Source organism: Panthera uncia, unplaced genomic scaffold (genome assembly GCF_023721935.1).
Source record: "Panthera uncia isolate 11264 unplaced genomic scaffold, Puncia_PCG_1.0 HiC_scaffold_1676, whole genome shotgun sequence".
NCBI classification, from domain to species: Eukaryota; Metazoa; Chordata; class Mammalia; order Carnivora; family Felidae; genus Panthera; species Panthera uncia.
Genome location: NW_026058334.1, coordinates 17030 through 37733, shown reverse-complemented (window position 1 = coordinate 37733; position 20704 = coordinate 17030). Strand labels below are relative to the sequence as shown.

Below are 20704 nucleotides of genomic sequence, written 5' to 3'. Positions count from 1 at the left end.
ATTTAAAATTCAGTTCACTAAAATGGAAAATCCAGTTTCATGTTTTACGTGCTCAAGAGCTCAGATGAGGGGGTCCCAGTCCCCCTCCGTATCCCCCTGGGATAGCGTCTCTTATACTGGGCCTTGGGAGAGCATTTCCATCTTTGCAGCAGTTCTGTTGGAAACTGCTGGTCTAGACCCTTGCGACTCAAACTCTGGTCCATGGGTGGGCACTGCCGGCGTGTGCCGAGAACTGGCTGGAGATGCAGAGTCTGGGTCTCGTCTCAGACCCACCGAACGAGAACCCGAATCTTAACGAGATCCCCAGTGTTATGTACGCACACTGAAGTTGGACAAGCGCTGGTCTAGACCCCACGCCTTACCTCTCCTGGGACCAGTAGTCGAGGCAGGACTGGAGACTTTGAGGGCTAAAAATGTCCACTGACTGTACCCCTGATCTAGCTCCCTTGCTGACACCAGACCCCTTTCCCTAATTTTTCAGACCCCTATCCCGTCAGGAACTTGAAGGTAGAGGCTCAGACCACCAGCTCCGTCACCCTGATCTGGGAGGAGCCAGATGACCCTGACTTTCAGAACTACGTCTACTGGATCCAGTGGACTGGGAGTGAGACGCAGAACACAACCAACACCAGCTTCGTGGTGGGCGGACTGCAACCCGGGTCCTTGTATGGATTTGCCGTGTGGGCAGAGAAAAATGGAGTCGTCAGCTCCGCGACAGTTTGCAACGCCACCACAGGTGAGTGCCACCTGCTGCAGTTCTCTCTCTCTCCCCTTTAAAAAACGTTTATTTAGGGGCACCTGGGTGGCTCAGTCAGTTGAGCGGCCGACTTCGCTCAGGTCGTGATCTCGCAGTCCGTGAGTTCGAGCCCTGCGTCGGGCTCTGTGCTGACAGCTCGGAGCCTGGAGCCTGTTTCAGATTCTGTGTCTCCCTCTCTCTGACCCTCCCCCGTTCATGCTCTGTCTCTCTCTGTCTCAAAAATAAATAAACGTTACCAAAAAAATTTTTTTAAATAAAAATAAATAAAAAAACGTTTATTTATTTTTGAGCATCTGTTTGGGTCACGTTGACCAGGAGTTGAAGAAAGAACATCACAGGTTCTGAGCTGGGATCATCCAGGGTCTGGGACCCTCTAGAATACAGACATTGAGACTAGGGGGTGTCTCTCCTTAGCCACCAGGACTGTGTAGGGAGTACAGGCATGTTGCCTCAACTGTGGGGACATTAGGTACCATGGAATGTGGACACTCTGACCCTCCGACTCTTCTTCTCCTGGTTCCCAACTGTATCACGGTCTTGAGAATGGAAGCTCAGGCCACCAACTCCATCAGTCAGATTGGGAGGTGCCCCCTGGGCCCTGGCCTTTGGGACTACACTTATTGGGTCCAGTGAACTGGAGAGGGAGACAGAATTGAGACCCAACACTTATCCAAAACTTCAGTTTCACGGTAGAGGGACCCAAAACTGGGACCTTGTATAAATTCTCTCTGTGTGGGCAGAAAAGAATGAATTCTGTGCTGGTTCCAGACAAGAACCCCAGTAAGCCCCCCGATGACAAACATCAATGCCCACTCTCTCTTTTGGTGAGAGCTGAAGAACCAGCAAAGAGAGCACCACCTTTGGGTTCTGGGATGCAGCCACCATCTTTACAGTCTTGCCGAGCAGTGCCCAAATCCTGAGTCCACAGGAGAGAGGTGGCCTTTTCTGGGGACCGGCCTGTCTGGGAGTCTGCGGCTGAGCATAAGGCTGCAGGTGTCCCGTCCCTACCCCCAGGTTCCATGTCTAGAAATGCTCTTTAACAAGGCTGGCTGCCCCAGGAGGAGGTCTGTCCGTGTGTTTTGGATTCTCGTGGACCAGGGAGAGGATATTCTGACCCTCTGTTCCTTCTGCCAGTCCCCAACGCAGTGATGAGCCTCAGTGTGCAGAAGCAGACCAACAGCTCCATCACCTTGAGCTGGACAGCTCCCCAGGACCCAGATCATCCTCTCTACACCTACGGGGTCTCATGGGTCAAGGAGAGCACCAGCGCCATTAGCATCCGGAACACCACAGATACCGGGATCATACTAACAGAACTGGAAGCTGGGAGCTTGTACATCGTCACCGTCTGGGCAGAGAGGAATGAGGTCAGCAGTGACAACCAGACACTCACTGGAGCCACTGGTGAGACTCGCGCTAGTTCTAGACAGAGCCAGTACTATTGGAATGGGAGAGAGAGAGGGTTGGGGAGACTTGGTGACCCCATCTAGCCTCATAGAACCTTGAGCTTGTAAGTCTGCCTTCTAGGAAGAGTCCGTCCTCTGCAGCCAGAACTTTCTAATTGCGAGGTCTGTCTTTGGGGATGAAGAGAGCCCCTGACCATCCAGCACCACCCCTCAGGAACCAACAAAGCCAGAAGACAGAAGGGCACAGCTCATCCCAGTATACTAGCTGAACCCCAAGCAACCCAGCTCTCAGCCTATATGTGAAGGGTTCCAAGTGTGACAGGAGCCAAAATTGCCCCCAGGAACTAGGTTCACTGTGTGTGCATGGAGCCTGGAACTGTTTAGTCTTCGGCTATTTGGGCTAAGAAGACTAAAGACAACAGCTCCGTCAAGAAAGAAGGGCCCGGGGGCGCCTGGGTGGCTCAGTCGGTTAAGCGTCCGACTTCAGCTCAGGTCACGATCTCGCGGTCCGTGAGTTCGAGCCCCGCGTTGGGCTCTGGCCTCATGGCTCAGAGCCTGGAGCCTGCTTCTGATTCTGTGTCTCCCTCTCTCTCTGCCCCTGCCCCGTTCATGCTCTGTCTCAAAAATAAATAAAACGTTAAAAAAAATGTTTAAAAAAAAGAAAGAAAGAAGGGCCTGGAAGTAAGGAAGGACCCTGCCTCGGTCTGCTCACCTGAAAAAGGTGATGCGTAGGACCCAGGGCGATAGACTCAGGACAGAGTGGGCCCCGGTGATCCTGGTCCCCACCTGGCCTCTTTTCTGCGGTTCACTCTTCTCAGCAAGTGGACTCGTCTGGTGACTGAGGGGTCAGGGGAGGTGGGCAGGCTCAGACGGGAGGGTCCTTGAGGATACACCCGCCCCCTTGACCTCCTGTCCTCCCTCCTCAGCTCCCAACACAGTCATGGATCTACACAAGGAAAACCAGACGAACAACTCAATCATCCTGCGGTGGAAGGTCCCCACAGACCCTCACTCTCAGCTCTACATGTACTGGGTCCAGTGGACCCCTGGGGGATATCCCCAGGGACAGCAAGACCCCCAGGGACATCAGACCAACCACACAGGCAGGACCAATGACAGTTGGTATGAGGTGCAGACCCTGGAACCCGGGACTCTGTACACCTTCAGGGTGTGGGCAGACACGAACAACGTGACCAGTTATGCGCAGAGCCTCCTTGCATCCACAGGTGAGATGGGCCCCCTTCTACCTGGTGGGAGCTGAGGTGGGGTCCGGGGGCAATGGGAAGAGTGGACTCCAAATCCCATCAGGCCATGGGGTCATGCCTTGCTAAGCTGCAGTGATACAGAGAGCCCAAGGGCTCATGGGAGTGGTAGTCCGAAGGGATCTGTTGCGTGTCCATTGGGGGAGGACAGAAAATGAGAGCTGAAGAGAGGTGTTTTGGTTTTGGGAGGGAAAGGATGTGCTAGTTCTCAGAGAATTGGCACCAGCGGTGGGAAGTGGGGGTAGGGTGGGGAGATGGAAAGGCACCCTTATGGCTCCTACTGACTCCTCCTGTCCCCTCCACCCAGCCCCGAGCCCAGTCACCATCACCTCCTGCATCAGCACCTCTGGGGGCCACGGGGTCATCTTGACCTGGTCCTGCCCCGTGGGAGGCTACGAGGCCTTTGAGTTGCAGGTGGGTGGACAGCGGGACTGCCAGAATGGATCGTCCTGTGGGAGGGGCGTGTCTCTGTGGGATCTCCAGCCAGCTCAGTCTTACCCAGCCACCGTCACCACCATCTGGGATGGAATGAGGGCCCCGTCTGCCCCTGTGACCTGCCACACGGAGAATGCAGGTGAGCAGATCCCCACGGGGACAGAGCTACGGTGAAAGGCTCTCTAGATCCCATCGGGCTCTGTTGTGAAGGAGCCTTACCTACACAAGGGGTCCTTTGTGTTTCCCTGTTTGCTTTCTTTGCTGCTTTCTTCAAAACCGCTCTCTTGAGATATAATTCACATACCATACAATTCACCCACTGACAGTGTACAGCTAATGGCTTCACTACACCCACAGGACTTGGCCAACCCATCACTCTTACACTATTGTCATTACTCACTAAAGAAAAATCACCTCCTTACACCATCAGCCCCTAATTCCCTCACTTCCCCACCAGCCTGGCCTCGGTAATCTCAAATTTATCTTCTGTCTCTGTAGATTTGCTTGTTCTGGACGCCTCCTAAAAATATCATCATCCTTCTGTGATGTATATCATCAGTCTTTGGTGGCCGGCTTCTCTCACCTGCTGTACCGTTTCTAAGGTCCATCAATGTTGTAGCACGTATCGGTGCTTCATTGCTTTTTATTGTTAAATAATATTCCACCATACGCAGGGACCACATTTCGTTTATCCGTTCGTCTGTGGATGGGTCCGTTGGGTGGTCTCCACTCTTTGGCTATTACGAGTAATGGTGCTATGGACATTCATGTACCCATTCCTGTGCAGAAAGGAACTTTCTTTCTCTTGGGTATATCTCCAGGAGTGGAGTTGTGGGATCAAGTACTTAACTCTGTGTTTATCTTCTGGAGAAGTGCCAAACTTTCTTTCCCCAACACGACTGCACCATTTTCCACTCATCGGTGGCGTATTTGGGAGAGGTTTGGGCCTCATACTTAGTAAAACTCTGATCATATACCTTTGATGGTGGCCATAAGCTTCACTGGGCCCCATCTGTCACCTTCTATGAATCAGGACCTCTTATAAGATTGCGTCTCTGAGATGGCAGGTTGGAGCGATGATAAATAGATGCCCAACTGGGCTTCTCTGGTTCCTGCTGCCCAGGAACGTCTCTTGCTTAGCAGCAAAGAGGGTCTCTGGAAGGGAGAGGAAAGATGCCCGTGTCCAATTCATGGGGACCAGGTCCATTAGGGGAATGGGCTGTGTGAGACCCTTCCAGAGCCTGTTGACAGGTCCTCGTAACCAGGGCTGTTGGGAAGCTGCATCCTGGGGCCACGACAGCTGATGGAGGCAGGCTGTGGGCTGGAGTCTGCTCCAAGACCAGGTATCTAAGGACAGACCCTGAGGGATCTGTGCCCATTAGAGCCTGGGGCCAAGACCGTGGGCACCACCACTGCAGGGGTGCCCTTCTGCTAGCAAACAGAACCTCTGAGAACACGAACCTCTGTTCTGGCGGGAGGCATCAATGCCATCAATGTGGTTTCTCAATCTTGACCCTACTGACATTTGGGGATGGATCGTTCTTTGCTGTGGGGGCCGTCCTGTACATTGTAGGATGTTGAGCAGTGCCCCTGACCCCCGCCTGCTGGATGCCAGTGCGACACCACTCCCATGGTGCCAACCCAGAATGTCCCCAGACATCGGTGACAGAATCGCCCACGCCGAGAATCATTAATCTGGGCCAAGGAGGGGAAGAGGCACTCTGGCAGCCAGGTTACCTGAGCAAATGATACCTTTGGACCAGGCTCCTCGGGAAAGTTGGGTGGGAGGTGGGGCTCTATCCAGAGGCTTTCTCCTCTCCTTTCTCTGCCCTCGCATCTGCCCTGTCAGCCCTCTGGTCACAGTCTGGGTGAGGACAGAGGTAGGAGAGACAGGTTGCCAGTGGAAGAGGCCAACTCCAACGGTCCCCGTACTTCCTAACCCAGGGGTCGTCGCTGGAGCCATTGTCGGTGTGGTCCTGTTTCTCATCCTGGTGGGCCTGCTGATTTTCTTCCTGAAGAAGAGGTGGGACTCGTCACAGGGCTGACTGACCATCTTTGGGTGGGGACGGGGTGGCAGGGAGAGGGTGAGGATCCCTGTTCCGGCCTGACCCCCCCCCCCCAAGCCTTCTGTTCCAATGTCTCTTTCCCAGGCACAAGAAGAGCCAGAGGAAACCGGCACCCAAGGTTCTGGGCTCCAGGTAAGCAGAAAGTGCTGGAGAAGTATCTGGAAGAAGCACTGTCAGGTCAAATCGAGGGGTGCTTGCTGGTCACCGGATAGGTCAACGGGTGGGCTCAGCGCACCCCGACACGCAATGCTCTCTGCCCCAAGGATCGCAAGCCTTTCATCACCCCCCTCCAGCCTGGGCCGGGGGCTCTGGAACCAACTCCAGCTCTGGGATTATGTTCATCCAACAAAAGATTCACTCAGCACGTGTATCATGTGTCAGGCACTGTTCCAGGCACAGAGGACACCGTGAGAGAAACAAAGATTCCTGCCTTCGTGAAGCTTACATTCGAGCACAAAAAATCATTAATAAACAAGATAATAGAGGTTGTGATACAGGAGGCAGTAGAGCAAGAAGTGGCAATAGAAAAGGTAGAAGCCTATTTTGTTTTATTATTTTTTCCTTTTGTTTTTGAGAGAGAGTGCAAGCGGGGGAGGGGCAGAGAGAGCGAGAGAGTGAGAGTGAGAGAGAGAATCTTAAGCAGGTTTCATGCCCAGCACAGAGCCCAACGTGGGGTTCCGTCTCCCAACCGTGAGATCGTGACCTGAGCTGAAAGCAAGAGTTGGACACTTAACCTCCTGAGCCACCCAGGCGCCCCAGAAAAGGTAGAAGAATATTTAAGATAGGGTGTTAAAATTAGAGAAAATTGGAGAAAATTGTCCAGGTAAAGCCATACCAAGAAGATGACTAAGAGGAAGTCATTTGTGCACAGACTCATGTGCACATCTTGGGAAATGGCGTTCCAGGAAGAGGGACCAGCAGGTGCAAAGGCCCTGGGGCAGGAGCATGCTTGGAGCGTTTAGAGAATGTTGGGTATCTTGGCGACTGAGCAGAGTGGCACCAGAGTGTCACGTGAGGGAAGCGGGTCCAGGAAGAAGACAGGAGCAGCACTAAATGCTGCTGAGCCATCCCTCCAAGGATGGACTGAGAGGAGACCCTTAGAATTGGAGATAAGGAGGGGCACCTGGGTGCCTCAGTTGGTTGAGCATCCGTCCGACTTCGCCTCAGGTCATGATCTCCCAGTTCGAGGGTTCGAGCCCCGCGTCGGACTCTGTGCTGACAGCTCGGAGCCTGGAGCCTGCTTCCGATTCTGTGTCTCCCTCTCACTCTGCTCCTCCCCCACTCACGCTCTGTCTCTCTCTCTCAAAAGTAAATAAACATTAAAAAAATTAAAAAAAAAGAATTGGAGATAAGGAGGCAAATAGGATAGGGGGACTTTGGGGAAAGGGGTCACTCCCCTGTGGAGTGGTGCTGCAGACACCAGGCATTGGTGATGTGGAGAAAAGAAGCAGAGAAAACTGGTGTGTGTGAGCAGTTTAAATGTGCACGGGCTGTGTTAACAGGCTTTGTTGTTGCTTAGGTGTGATAAAGGCAACAGATCCCAAGAGTCCTCAGTAAGTCACACAGTCTCAGTCGGGAGGCAGGGGAGGTGGGGACAATGGTGGGCAAGAGCCTTAGTTATGGTTTCCGTGGGAAGGAATGGGTAGCTCGAGCCCAGTGCAATGATTTGGGCGAGCTCCGGGGTGTAAGGGCTGCCTCTGGTTGTCAGGCACCCGGCCCTGAGGGCTGAGGGCAGGTGCATAGTGGCTCAGTGTGTGAGAGCCACTTGCACGAGGTGGTGGGCGTGTGGGCTTGACCACTGCTCAAGAAGGGGGACGGACTGGCCTCTAGCCCCCGGCCTCCGAACTGGGTCAAGACAGTGTTTATAAAGCTGTCTTACAAGAGGACGAGCAAGAAGGAGCTGGAGCTGCGTGAGGTCAAAGAATTAAAAAAAAAAATGTTTAATGTTTATTTATTTTTGAGAGAGAGACAGCCAGCAGGGGAGGGGCAGAGAGAGAGGGAGACACAGAATCGGAAGCAGGCTCCAGGCTCTGAGCCGTCAGCACAGAGCCTGAAGCGAGACTCGAACTCACGAGCTCACGCTGAAATGACGTAGCTACCCAGGCGCCCCCACTGTTGTGCAGCTGTCCCCACCGTCTGTCTCCAGAACTTTTTCATCTTGCAAAACCCAAACTCTGTCCCCATTGAACAGGATCCCCCCTCCGCCTCCATCAGCCCCTGGTGCCCCGCCCGGTCTACTCTCTGTCTCTGTGGATTTGACTCCTCTAGGGACCTCACAGAAGTGGATTCACACAGTATTGGTCCTTCTGTGACTGGCTTATCTGAGCTAGCATAATGTTCCCCAGGTTCACCCATGATGTGGCCTGTGTCCACACACAGAGAGAGTGAGCAGGGCAGGGGCAGAGAGAGAGGGGTGAGAGAGAGAATCCCAAGCAGGCTCTGTACTGTCAGCGGGGCTCGATCTCCTGAACTGGGAGATCATGACCTGAGCCGAAATCAAGTCTGATGAAGTTAAGTCTGATGCTTAACTGACTGAGCTACCCAAGTGCCCCATATTTGAAAAAAATTTAAAACACTGAATTGATAGATCCTGAGAACAGATATTGGTTGCCCGAGGCAGAGGGTGGAGGGTAGTTGAGTCGGGAGAAGGGGGTCAAAAGAAATAAAGAGCGACCCCCCCCCCAAAAAAAAGGCCCAGGGGTGTCTGGGTGGCTCAGTGACTTCAGCTCAGGTCATGATCTCACGGTTTGTGAGTTCCAGCCCCACGGCGGACTCTGCTGACAGCTCAGAGCCTGCTTGGGCTTCTGTCTCTCTCTCTGCCCCTCCCCCGCTTGCTCTCTGCCTCTCAAAATAGATAAAAATAAACTTAAAAAAAAAAAAGCCCTTTCTTTTATCCCAAGGTCACATGGCCAAGGGAAGTTAAACTCTGCCCTTTTCCCACAGCCTCCTGGAGAACATCCCGGCACAAGACTTTGCTGCCCACGTGAGGAAGAACGAGAGGGATGCCAATGGCGGCTTCGCAATGGAGTACCAGGTGTGGTGACAAGCGAGGGGCTGAGCTGAGCCCCACGTGCCCACCCCAGACCTTGCCACACCTTTGCTTATGCAAAAAAATTCAGGCACAATTATGTTTTCGCCTGTGACACCGTTACGGGCCCTCGGGTCAGCCCTAAAGAAACACGTTGGCTTCCCCGTGTTGTGTCTTCTGTCGCCTATCTCTCTGGTCCCCGCTGTCCCCCAAGCCTCCCCAATGCCCTGCGGGGTGATGGTACACGTTTCTGTGGGTGCTACAGAATTCCAGGGCGCGGGGGTGAGTGGGGCGGTGCTGAACGGGGGTGTCCTCCGGGGAAGATGGAGAGACTCCAGGGTCCATGCTCGCCCCCTCTCTCTCTGCCTCTGCCCGCAGCGATTGGCTCTGGAGGGCACCAAGCAGTCGCAAATGGTGGCCTCAGCTCTCGAAAACAGTGCCAAGAACCGTTACCGAAATGTGCTACCCTGTGAGTCTTAAGGCCTCTGCTGACTTTACCCCTGGCTGTGACTTTGTCAATACCCCATCCCTGGCCCCTTCCCTTATTCCCTATGGGACACAAAGCTCTTACCCGCTGTGAGGGGGGCACCCGGCCCATTGCTCCCTGCTGAGGTCAATCCACCCTTCTTAGGGCTCCCAGAGCCTGTGTGCCCTCAGCGTGACCTCTGTCCCTGGGTCTCAGTCTTGTCTCCATACCTTCCTGGGTCTCCCACGCCTGTCTCTGCTTCACTAATGCTGGCCTCTTCCTCTAGACGACTGGTCCCGGGTGTCCCTGAAGCCCCACCAGGAGGAACCAGGCTCCGACTACATCAACGCCAGCTTCATACCTGTAAGGTTGTGGCTGCGAACCGGGAGGGCGTTGAGCAAAGCTGAGCAGAGAAGGACTGGAGGGGGTTGTGACTTGCCTGTTTTCTCCCATCAGGGTCTCTGGGGCCCCCGCGAGTTCATTGCAGCCCAGGGCCCCCTGCCCCAGACGGTGGCTGACTTCTGGCGCCTGGTGTGGGAGCAGCAGAGCCGCACCCTGGTCATGCTGACCAACTGTGTGGAGTCCGGCCGGGTGAGGGATCCGCAGGGTCTAGGTGTTGAGCCTTGACCTCCCATGTGACCCCAACCTCCTCCAGTACCCTCAGCCCATCCATTGGTCCATATAACCCAGTGGCCTTGAGAAGGAGGGGTCCTCCTGGCTGGGATGAATCTACACCTGGCTGCCTGTAGGTCTTGCCTCATCACCAGGCACTGAGTACAAGAGCCCCGGTGTAGATGGGCATCAGGACAGGTTCTCTGACCTCTCAGTCGTCCCCCAGGTGAAGTGTGAGTACTACTGGCCTCTAGACACCCAGCCATGCACATATGGGCACCTACAAGTGGCCCTGGAGGGTGAGAAGGTGCTGGAGAACTGGACAGTACGAGACCTGAGGGTCCGGCACGTAAGTCTGCTCCACCCTGCCAGCCCCACCCCGATCCTCGCTCCCTCCCCCAGAACTATCTGGGCAGTCGACTCCTCAGAACCCCTCCTGAAGCCTAGACTTCCGTCACCGTCTCAGGGGACCACAGTGTGCCCAGGGATGCCCCCCACCAGTCAGAAACCAGCCCACCCTGGGGTGCTGAGCGCTCCCTCCCCAGCCTCCCCTCCCTCTCTCTAGATCCAAGAGCAGAAGACACTACGTGTACGTCAGTTCCACTACATGACCTGGCCAGACCACGGCGTCCCCCACTCCCCAGACCCCTTGCTGGCCTTCCGGAAGATGGTCCGGCAGTGGCTGGACCAGACCGTGGAGGGAGGCCCCCCCATTGTGCACTGCAGGTGAGGACCCGCTGGCTCTAAGAGAACGGCCCCTGCCGGTTTCAGGAACCAGAACCTTCTATAGGAGATGGAAGAGAGGAAGAGGGGAATGCGTTGGTGGAGAGAAGGGAGGAAGGGGTGAGGGGTAGGAGAGAGAAACAGTCAAAGGTTTTGAGAAACATTTGAAACACCTCCAGTGCACGCTGGGAACCTCATCCTGCCCATCACTCTCCTGTCGTCGATACTGAAGACTGTAGAGGAGGTTATGGGGGGGGGGGGGGGGCACGGAAAGGGGCTTGCTCCAGAGTGGCCGACAGCCTCTGAAATGGAAGCTCTGGTTACAGTGACAGTCGCATTCAGGGAGCACGTACCGCCAGTGACGTGATGGAAACTCCACAGTCACGGTCTTGCTGGTCCTCAGGGCAACCTCATGACCGAAAGGGTTTCCTCCCCATTACAGCGCTGGGGAAACCCAGTCAGAAAGCGTACGTCTTGGGTTCAAGGCGTAAGGGGTCAAGCTGATGCCTGTGGTGGCACTCGTACATTCTCTGCTGAACCGTGTCCTAACACCTGCCCTGTCCCAGGATAGCACCCCCCGGAGGTGTCCCCAGCAGAGGGTCATCCCCTCCCCCAAGCACAGAAGGGACTCCTGCATAATGGTTTAGACGATTGATTTGAACCGGAAAAAGGATCGAAGCACTGGTTCATTCCACCATGTGGAAGAACCTTGATAACACGGTGCTGAGTGAAATGAGACAGACACGACAGGTCACATGTAGTAGGATCCCGTTTATGGGAGATGTCCAGAATAGGTAAGCCCACAGAGCCAGATTGATGGTCACCAGGGGCTGGGGAGAGCGGAGAGTGGGGAGCGACTGCTTAGCGGGTACAGGGTCTCCTTCTGGGGGGACGAAAGTGTCTGGGAACTAATTAGATGTGGTGGTCACACAACATCGCGAATATACTAAATGGCACTGAACTGTTTACTTTAAAATGGGTTTATGTTTAAAAAATATTTTTGAATGGTCAGCTTGGGAGTTCCTTTTTCTTGTGTATGAACTCCAGAGTGACCTGGGACAGACAAGCGACCTCACTGTGCTCAGCCTCCATTTCTCCATCTGTAAAATGGGCGTGCTGTTAGCTCCTACTTCTCAGGCTTGGGAAAAGTGACAAGGGCGCGTAGGGCATTGGAGGCAGGGCCGGGCAGACAGAAGGAGCTCCAGGCAGAGTCACACACAGTGGCTTTTACCACTTACACGGTATCCCCCCAGAATGCTATCTTGCTGAATAATATACTCTGATCCCGGATGCTCCAAAAATAGATCCTTCCAATCAGCCAAGACTCCCCCTTCCTGTGACCTGACCCCTTCTTGTTCCTGCCTAGTGCTGGCGTGGGCCGCACAGGCACCTTCATTGCCCTGGATGTCCTGCTGAGGCAGCTGGAGCATGAGCGTTTTGTGGGAGCCTTCAGCTACGTGCGGAAGATGAGGGAGAGCAGGCCTCTCATGCTACAGACTGAGGTGATGGGGTTCCCGAGGGCACAGGGGGGTGGGGGTGGGGCCTGGGGGGAAAGCAGGCCCAGGCTCAGAAGGGCACCCCTCACCCCCTGCCCCGTGCTCCTCCCCAGGCCCAGTACGTGTTCCTGCACCAGTGCATCCTGCGGGGTCTCCAGCAGTCACCCCTAGCCCCAGCAGAGAAAGGGGCTTCGTACGAGAACCCGCTGTATGAGCATGTCTAAGCCACAAGAGACTTGAGACCCCAGTGGAGACTCAGACTCTGGATCTCCACTTGAGCCCAGATTCCTGGAGCCCTGGGAGAGCAGAGGGCTGGGGTCCCAGACACCTGAGTCTTGCCGGAGGAGGGGAGGCCTGGGTGTCTAAACTGTTTCCCTGGAGGACAGAGGGCAGGTGGGAGTGGGTATCCTGGATTCCTGGTCCCTTGGAGGAGGAGGGATGGGAGCTAGGCTTTCCTAGTTCTTCGAGGGAGGAGGAGGCTGGAGGCCTAGGCTGCTGGATTCTGGGGAAGGAAGAAATTCGCATCTGGAAATCTAGCTACCCCTGGTGCAAAGGCAGACAGGATCCATCCCATTTTTTATTCCAGAAACCAAATCTGTCTTCTAGGATCTGAGATTTCCCTGCACCCCACTGCGTGTACATATCTTTTTCTTCTATCCCATAATTTATTAAATCACTATTCTCCCCCAGGGATGCTTGCTATAGTGGATTTCTGGGTCTGGAAATAATATTGGGGTGGGAGTGGGGCTGGATTCCTGATGTTTAAGCACTGAGGTAAATGTCCTAGGGAAGAAGCGAGACCCATAATTTTGCACCCGAAAAAAAATGTGTTTGGATGGTTAAGTCTCTTAGAGAGGGCTGGAGGTCCACACTGTGTTCCAGCGTCTGTCCGGTTCCTGAAGCCAGGAGCATAGGGGCTTGCTTCCTGGGCCTGGTGCTAGGAGATCCTAGAGGGTGGGGTGATGTCTGGGGCGGATTCACTAGAGACTTTCACGCTGAGTCTTGTGTCTGGATACCTGACTACTTGGGTACTTGGGTCTCCCGAGACAGTCTCTGGGGTCCTAGGACAGGGTATCCTGGTGGGGGTGGGGGTGGACAGAGGGGGCCTAGATGCCAGACAGTTGGACAAGAAAGCAGAAAATCCACTGGGACCAGGGTGAATATCCCTGGGCACCCTGGTGGCTCCTGGCTGGGGGCGGGACAAGGGGAGGGACGGGCTCTCCATCTACCCGAGACCTAATACGCACGCGCGTGCACACACACACACACACACACACACACACACAGCTCTGCCGCGCCCCCGCCCCACCGGGCTCAGTGATCAGCACCCAGGACAGCGCCACCCGCCCGCGTGCGGGGGCGGGGTCCGGGCGGGGCCAGCGCCTGGGCGTCTCCCGGGAGGGTCCGGTCCAGCCGCTGAGCAGGTAGGAGCCTCTGGGACCCCCTCCTTAAGGCCCCTGTTCATCCTCATCCCTAGAAAGACAGGGCATGTGGCGTGGGGGGACACTAGGGAGGGCCCGACAGGAGTGGGAGGGCTGGAGGCTGAAACGGGGAGACTGCGATTTAGAGACAGGTGTGGAAACAAAGAGCAGAGGGGAGGGAGGAGCAGGCAGGGGGGAGGGTGGGAGACCCCGGGACACAGACCAGACCACAGGCCGAGGGCAAGAGAGACGCAGATAGGGGGGCAGCGAGGGGCCGGTGGGGGAATGGGCAGAAATCGGGAGTGGAGGGAGAGGTGTGGAGGCAGAGACGGTCATGAGGACAGGTGTGAAGACAGCTCGGGATGCGCGGGAGAGACAGACAGGCCGAGACGATGTGCGCCCCCAGCCCACCCCACCCCCGGCGGTGGCAGCAGGTAGCCCCGGCAGGAGCGAGAGAGGCTCGCAGGGCCAGATGTGGAGCGAGGAGCCAGCCGTGGGCGCGGGGAGCGACGGCCGAGGCTGCCCTCTCCCCAAGCTCGCTCCGCCTGGGGTCCGGGGCTGGGGGTCCGGGGCTGGGGTCCTGACCGCGCGAAGAGCGAGCTGGCCGCGCCTGGATTCCGCATCTGTACGTCAGCCCCGCCTGTTGTCTCGGCAACAGCTCGTTGCCAGGGGCAACCAGCATTGCTCCCGCCCCGCCCGAGCCGAGCCACCCGGTGCTCGGGACAACCCAGGTCTCCGGTTCCCACGCCCGCCTTCGCCCACTTCCGGTTCACGCCGGTGGAGTCTGGCACCGAAGGGGTAGAAGTCGGCGGGATTCCTCGGGGGCCTTGGAGGGCGGGGGCATCCCTTTGGGATGGAACTAGGTCCTCGAGCCCACGCCAGCTCCCGCCCTCCATCGCTGAGAGGCTGACACTACAACCCCCAGCATGCCTCGCGGCTGCTGGCCGATTCCTATGCCGCTGGTCGCCCAGGGTGCCGATGGGAGTTGGAGTTCTTCGTTGTTCGGAAGCGTCAATGAATGCACGGGGTGGGCGTGGGGGGCTAGGGCTCTTGGGTGCCTCCACAGAAAGGACCGTGAGACCCCGCCGCCATGTTCCCGGAGCCCCCAACCCCAGGGCCTCCAGCGCCCGACACGCCTCCGGACTCGAGTCGCATCGGCCATGGCCTTGGTGAGCGAGACTCGGGGCCAGAGTGGAGGGAAAGCCCGGCTAGGATTCTCAGGGGCGGGATTCGGACGGGTGTCCTCGGTTGGCGGACTGGAAAATCCGGGTGGTATTGTAGTTGGAATTCTGGACTTCGAGTGAAACGGAAGAGGGACAGGTTTGCAATAAAATCGAGAACCAGATCAGAAAGTGTGGAATGGAATGGGATCTTGGATTGTGGATTGGAAGGCCCACCTCTCCCTTCTTTCAAAGATAGGGAAACTGAAGCCAGGGAGGGGCATGGCTTCTAAATGCGTCAGTGGGTCGAGCAGAAATTAGAAAGGGGGTGGAAGAGAAGGTGCAGTTAACAGGCAAGAAAATCTGGACGGTGTCAGCCTAGAATAAGGGCATCAAATCGCTTTATAGGTGAGATCAGTTGGAAGGAAAACACGGGAATAAAATGGAATGGAAATGGCTGGAGGGAAAACCTGGCCAGGATTAACGCTTGTACATGTAACCCGGACTGAATCAGCCAGCTTGCTTCCTAGGGCCTCACTGAGTGTTGTCTCCATGCCCTCTGCAGTACCCCCCTGGGCCCTGGCCACCATCGTTCTGGTCTCAGCCCTGCTCGTCTTCAGCTGCTGTTTCTGCCTCTACCGGAAGCGTTGTCGGAGGCGGTCGGGCAAGAAGATTCAGGCCCAAGCCCAGGTCCACCTTCAGGAAGTGAAGGAGCTGGGACGGAGTTACATAGACAAGGTGTGGCCTGGCCCAGCCCCTCAGCCCTGCCTCTCCCTGCACCCCCAGCCTCAGTCCGTGCTCTTCCCCCTCCTATGCCCATCTTATTCACTCATGTCCCCTGTGTGTTTAGCCCTAACCGGGATGCTGGGGACCTGGAGATGGGCCAGGGCCGGTCACTGTTCATGAGAACCAGTCTGGTGGGGAAGTCAGACACTCACACAGACATTCACAATTCAGGGTGTTATGTGCCATATCAGGGGCAGCACAGAGCATACCGGAGTGCAGAAAAACCACCTGATAACCCAGAGAGTCCAAGGAAGCTTCCCAGTAGAGGCATCTTCTGCGCTGAGACCCAAGGAACACACAGAGTTAGCCAAGAACAGAGAAGGAACAGCATGTGCTGAGGCCTGGAATCCAGATTCTAAGGCATATTTGAGGAACCACGAGTCATTTTTCACTCTGTGCTGGAGCATAGAGTGTAAATATACTGCACTCCAGAGTGAGTGTCTGAAGAGCTCAGTAGTATCCATGTCACAAGGGCAATTGGGAGCCATGGAAGATTTGTGAGCAGGCGAGGAACAGGGTCATGTGGGTGTTGGAATGACTCCTCCGGAACCCACGTGGAGGACACAGTTGAGGCAAGGAGGCCAGGGAGGAGGCTGGTGTGGCTGTCTCGAGAGAATGAAAGAAACATGAGTTGAAAGAGGCCCTTGGAGCGAAAATGAAAGGTAACAGGTGTGAGGGTCTGAGCATTAGGCCTCTGAGTGCAGAGTGAAATGATGCGCACTTGGGAGCCAGGCTGTCCTAGGTTTCCAACCGAGAGGAACCATTCCCCAGCTCTGTGACCTAGGGAAATTCACTGTGAGCCTCAAGTTTGTGGTCTGTAACTCGTGTTTCCCCTCCTCCCTTGTCAACAAATGGCTGTTATCTGTTATAATTATCACCCATGAAGCATGACCTTTAGAGTCCTGGGAGCCAGCCTCCACCCCTCCATCCCTATCCCTTAAGCCAATGATGCCCAAAGACCATCTACATCAGAATCACCTCAGGTACTTGTGGAAACACAAATTCTGGATCTTGCACCGGACCTGCTGAATCAGAACCTCTGAAGTGGGATTTCTCAGGAGAGTTCTGATTCATACTGAATTTTGAAAATTGGTGGCTTAGGTTAAGAAGTCTTGTTCCAGTTCGGAATGGCCAGGACAGGCTAAATATACTATTTCTCCTCCATGTTTTTCTGTGGCAACATCCCTAGTCAACACGTCAAGTTGGACAGCAACCCCAGTATTCCTTTAGTGTGTGAAGTAGAACCTTCTGCGTCCTTCTTGTAGGCAGCGAGGCACTAGGAGTGCTTGTTCTTCTAGTCTAGGCACGACGCACGGCACGTGTCCCCATGTCTGTTCTGCCCCATAGCAGACATCATGAATCACGCCTTTACTGTTCCCTGCCTCTGCCAGACATCACTAATCAAACACCGATTCCGCTTGCCCTGCAAGTGCTCAGGTGTAGCCTGGGGGTTCTGTGAGTCTCCCTTGGCTTCTGGGCGTGGACGATCCCACTGTCAGGGGGAAGAGTTCACCTGCCCTTGCCCCCGGCTCCCTAAGGTGCAGCCGGAAGTGGAGGAGCTGGAGCCAGCACCGTCTGGGCCAGGGTCGCAGGTGGCAGAGAAGCACGAGCTAGGACGACTGCAGTACTCACTCGATTACGATTTCCAGAGTGGACAGGTGGGTGTGGGGGAGGGGCATGGCGTGGAGGGGAGGGTCCGAGGCTTCTAGCCCCTTCTCAGAGGAGGCGCCAAAAAGGAGGCTAAGACTAGAGCCTCCTCGTCACTTTTCAGCTGCTGGTGGGCATCCTGCAAGCCGAGGGCCTGGCAGCCTTGGACCTGGGCGGCTCCTCCGACCCCTATGTGCGTGTCTACCTGCTGCCAGACAAGCGGCGGCGGCATGAGACCAAGGTGCATCGGCAGACGCTCAACCCACACTTTGGGGAGAACTTTGCGTTCAAGGTGAGCTCCTGGCCTCCGTGCCCCCGGCTTGGTAACCTGCGCCCCCCCCCCCCGCACCCCCGTACCTGGAATCCTGGGGACCGACCGCTTCAAGCTCTTCCTGTTGGCAGCCACCAGCTCTGGAGACTGTGACACTGGACCCTGGGTTGCCCTTGTGGGGCACTGCTGACCCCTGGGCTGTGCCTTGGGTCCTTGGGCTGTCCCATTTGGGTTCCACAGACTTCCCCACACCGGTCCCCTTGAACCCTTGCTGCCCCCCCCCCCCCCCCGCCGTGTTCTACCTGGACGTGCTGCGCCCCACTTCCTGTCTGTCTGACTTCCTACTCTCCACCCTGTGCTCTTTTCTCTGTGGCCCCCTCACCTAGGTCCCCTACGTGGAGCTGGGGGGCAGGGTACTGGTCATGGCGGTGTACGACTTCGACCGCTTCTCCCGCAACGATGCCATTGGGGAGGTGCGGGTCCCCATGAGTTCCGTCGACTTGGGGCGGCCGGTGCTGGCCTGGCGAGAGCTGCAGGCAGCTCCTCGGGAGGAGGTGAGCAGGCGTGGCCACGCCCCCACGGCTGGGCCCGCCCACTGCGAGCCCGGGCCAATCAGATCACAGGCTTCTTGGACCTTCGGGGCTCTAGCCCTTGCACCTGCCGCAAAGGGCTAGACCCGGGGGCTCTCCTGGTACAACCTCTCCACTCCTTGGGTTGTGCCTCTGTGGTCTTAACTCCACTCTAAGGGGAGGGGGAGGGAAGAAAGGTCCGAGAGGGGACGGATGGGAAGCAAGGGCTCCGGCGATGGGTCCTCCTCTGTCTTTTAGCAGGAGAAACTAGGTGACATCTGCTTCTCCCTCCGCTATGTCCCTACGGCCGGGAAACTCACCGTCATCGTCCTGGAGGCTAAGAACCTGAAGAAGATGGACGTAGGGGGGCTCTCCGGTGTGTGGGAAGCAAGGAAATGATCTCGGTGGTGGCGCGGAGGCTCAGTAGCACAGGATCTGGCTGTTTTCTGGGTCCTGAGGGTCCCTTGGGGGAGGGGGAGGCCCAGACTGCCATGGAGGATATAGATTTGCTTTGGTCAGAGAGAGAGAGAGAGAGGCGTGAGGGGTGCGCAGAGGGTGTGCTGTTCCGAAGACTCTCATGCCCCCTTAACACGATCCCCTGGACTTGACAGTGGGGCCGTAAGACTCCTTTCTCTCCCCAGATCCATATGTCAAGGTCCACCTGCTTCAAGGCGGCAAAAAGGTGCGGAAGAAGAAAACGACCATCAAGAAGAACACTCTGAACCCCTATTACAATGAGGCCTTCAGTTTCGAGGTGCCCTGTGACCAGGTGCAGGTGAGCTCAGACTGCCCAAAGCCTCTGTCAGAACAGCCCTTCCCCCAGGGTCCCCGGCCATTAGAAACCCCTATTGCTAGGGGAAGGGAGACTCCTTAGCAACTTCCAGGTCCTGGGGGCCTGAGGTTGTGTTTCCAGTCTCAGTTTCCTCCTATGAGCGTCAGGGCGCCCCAACCCCAAACAAGACCAGGATGTCCCGCCCCCAAGCAAGACCAGGATGCCCCGCCCCCCAAGTAAGTCCAGGATGCCCCGCCCCCAAGGACGACCAGGATGCCCCACCCCCAAGCAAGACCAGGATGCCCCGCCCCCAAGCAAGACCAGGATACCCCGCCCCCAAGTAAGTCCAGGATGCCCCGCCCCCAAGCAAGACCAGGATGCCCCGCCCCCTCAGGAGTAATGGGTACTAAGAAAAAGAGCTATCCCCACAGCACTCTTTAGCTGGACCCAGGCCTGGCCACTGCACGCATTTAAGAGCCCTCCAGGTCTGTCCCCCTTCGGAGGCTGTTCCCTGAGGAGGTACTTAGGATTTATGTCCTTTGAAAGCTGATTCCAGAGGAAGAAAGCATCCAGACCATCACTCGAACAGAGGCTGTCCACCCCCTCACCTCCCACCACATCCCCCGTCTGAGTCCCCTGAGAGGTCTTAGCCCAGGGCGCTAACAAGTCCCCCTGGAACTCTGTTTGCTAGGGAGAGGGTCTCCTGAGCCATGGTACCCCAGGTCTGCCCCGCCAAGCCTCCTTCCTGAACTCTCCTCTCTCTTCCCCTTGCCCTTCCTGTGTGCAGAAGGTCCAGGTGGAGCTGACGGTGCTGGACTATGACAAGCTGGGCAAGAACGAGGCCATCGGGAGGGTAGCGGTAGGGGCGGCGGCAGGGGGAGCCGGCCTGCGGCACTGGGCAGACATGCTGGCCAGCCCCCGGCGGCCCATTGCCCAGTGGCACTCCCTGCGGCCCCCCGACCGAGCGAGGCCGCTGCCTGCACCCTGATCCCCAACTCCAGCCCCTTGCCAAGCCCGGACTCGGCCCGTGACCTCAGACTCCTGGCCAAAGCCAGGCCCGGGTCTGCCTTTAAGCCTTCTCTGACCGCTCGCCACCCCCACTCCGCCCAACCTGACACGGTCCTGCCGTCCCATCCCCCATCATACCAGTCGTGGTAATTGCCAACTCTCCCACCAAGCACATACCCAAAGCCCCAGGGACCCCTGGGGGAGGGGAGCCATCTGGTCTCCCCCACCCCCAGGGTCCCACGCTCTGCTTTGACAATCAGTGACCCAGCCTACTACCCCCCTCGCTCCCAAGTGCCCCTCTTCCTGCACAGGATCACCCGCTCCTGTCCCTAGTCGGATTCCTGCACTGCTCCAGGACCAAATAAATACTCAGCAACTTTGGTGGCTTGACCTAATGCTCACCGATGGGGGCTGGGCAGGGGCAGGGCTGGCAAGAGGGTGGGATCGCACAAGGGCAAGGATAGGGCTGCCCATCCTGGAAACACACTGAGGGAAACGGGCCCACCCACCCACCATCCACCACTTACTCACCCCTCCGAGCCTCAATTTCCTCACCTGAAAAAATTGTGGTAATGACAACACCTACTTTATGCTCGTTGTGAGGAGTCCATGAATCACTTACTTGCTCATGAATTTAATCCGCTCCCTCACCCATGACTTAGATAGATTTCCATGCCCATATTTCCCTCCCTTCCTTTCCTTCTTCCGTTGTTTATCCATTCTATTTTGCATGATGTCTTCAGTGTGGCAGCTTCTGTTGGACGCTGGGAACCCCGAGTTGATGCAAATCCAGACTTTACCTCCAAACGACTTACTCTC

The 20704-nt window shown here is 56.3% G+C and overlaps 2 protein-coding genes across 2 annotated transcripts; both read left to right on the top strand.

Annotated features, from left to right (window-relative positions):
* Positions 1-459: 459 nt before the first annotated feature.
* On the top strand, positions 460-13128 carry LOC125917311 (receptor-type tyrosine-protein phosphatase H-like; the record flags this gene model as incomplete). The annotated part of the gene is made up of 14 exons (XM_049623546.1): positions 460-736; positions 1892-2161; positions 3090-3389; positions 3733-3999; positions 5805-5883; positions 6011-6058; positions 8870-8960; positions 9333-9423; positions 9707-9783; positions 9877-10011; positions 10259-10381; positions 10598-10758; positions 12122-12257; positions 12365-13128. Coding segments are annotated over 14 exons (2166 nt in total), but the record flags the coding sequence as incomplete, so codon positions are not given.
* Positions 13129-14245: 1117 nt separating this feature from the next.
* LOC125917307 (synaptotagmin-5) lies at positions 14246-20256 on the top strand. Its single transcript, XM_049623542.1, has 8 exons — positions 14246-14841; positions 15398-15570; positions 17157-17276; positions 17390-17557; positions 17923-18090; positions 18364-18481; positions 18747-18880; positions 19665-20256. The coding sequence occupies exons 1-8, from the start codon at positions 14763-14765 to the stop codon at positions 19863-19865; spliced, it is 1161 nt and encodes a 386-aa protein (XP_049479499.1). The 5' UTR covers positions 14246-14762; the 3' UTR covers positions 19866-20256.
* Positions 20257-20704: the final 448 nt, after the last annotated feature.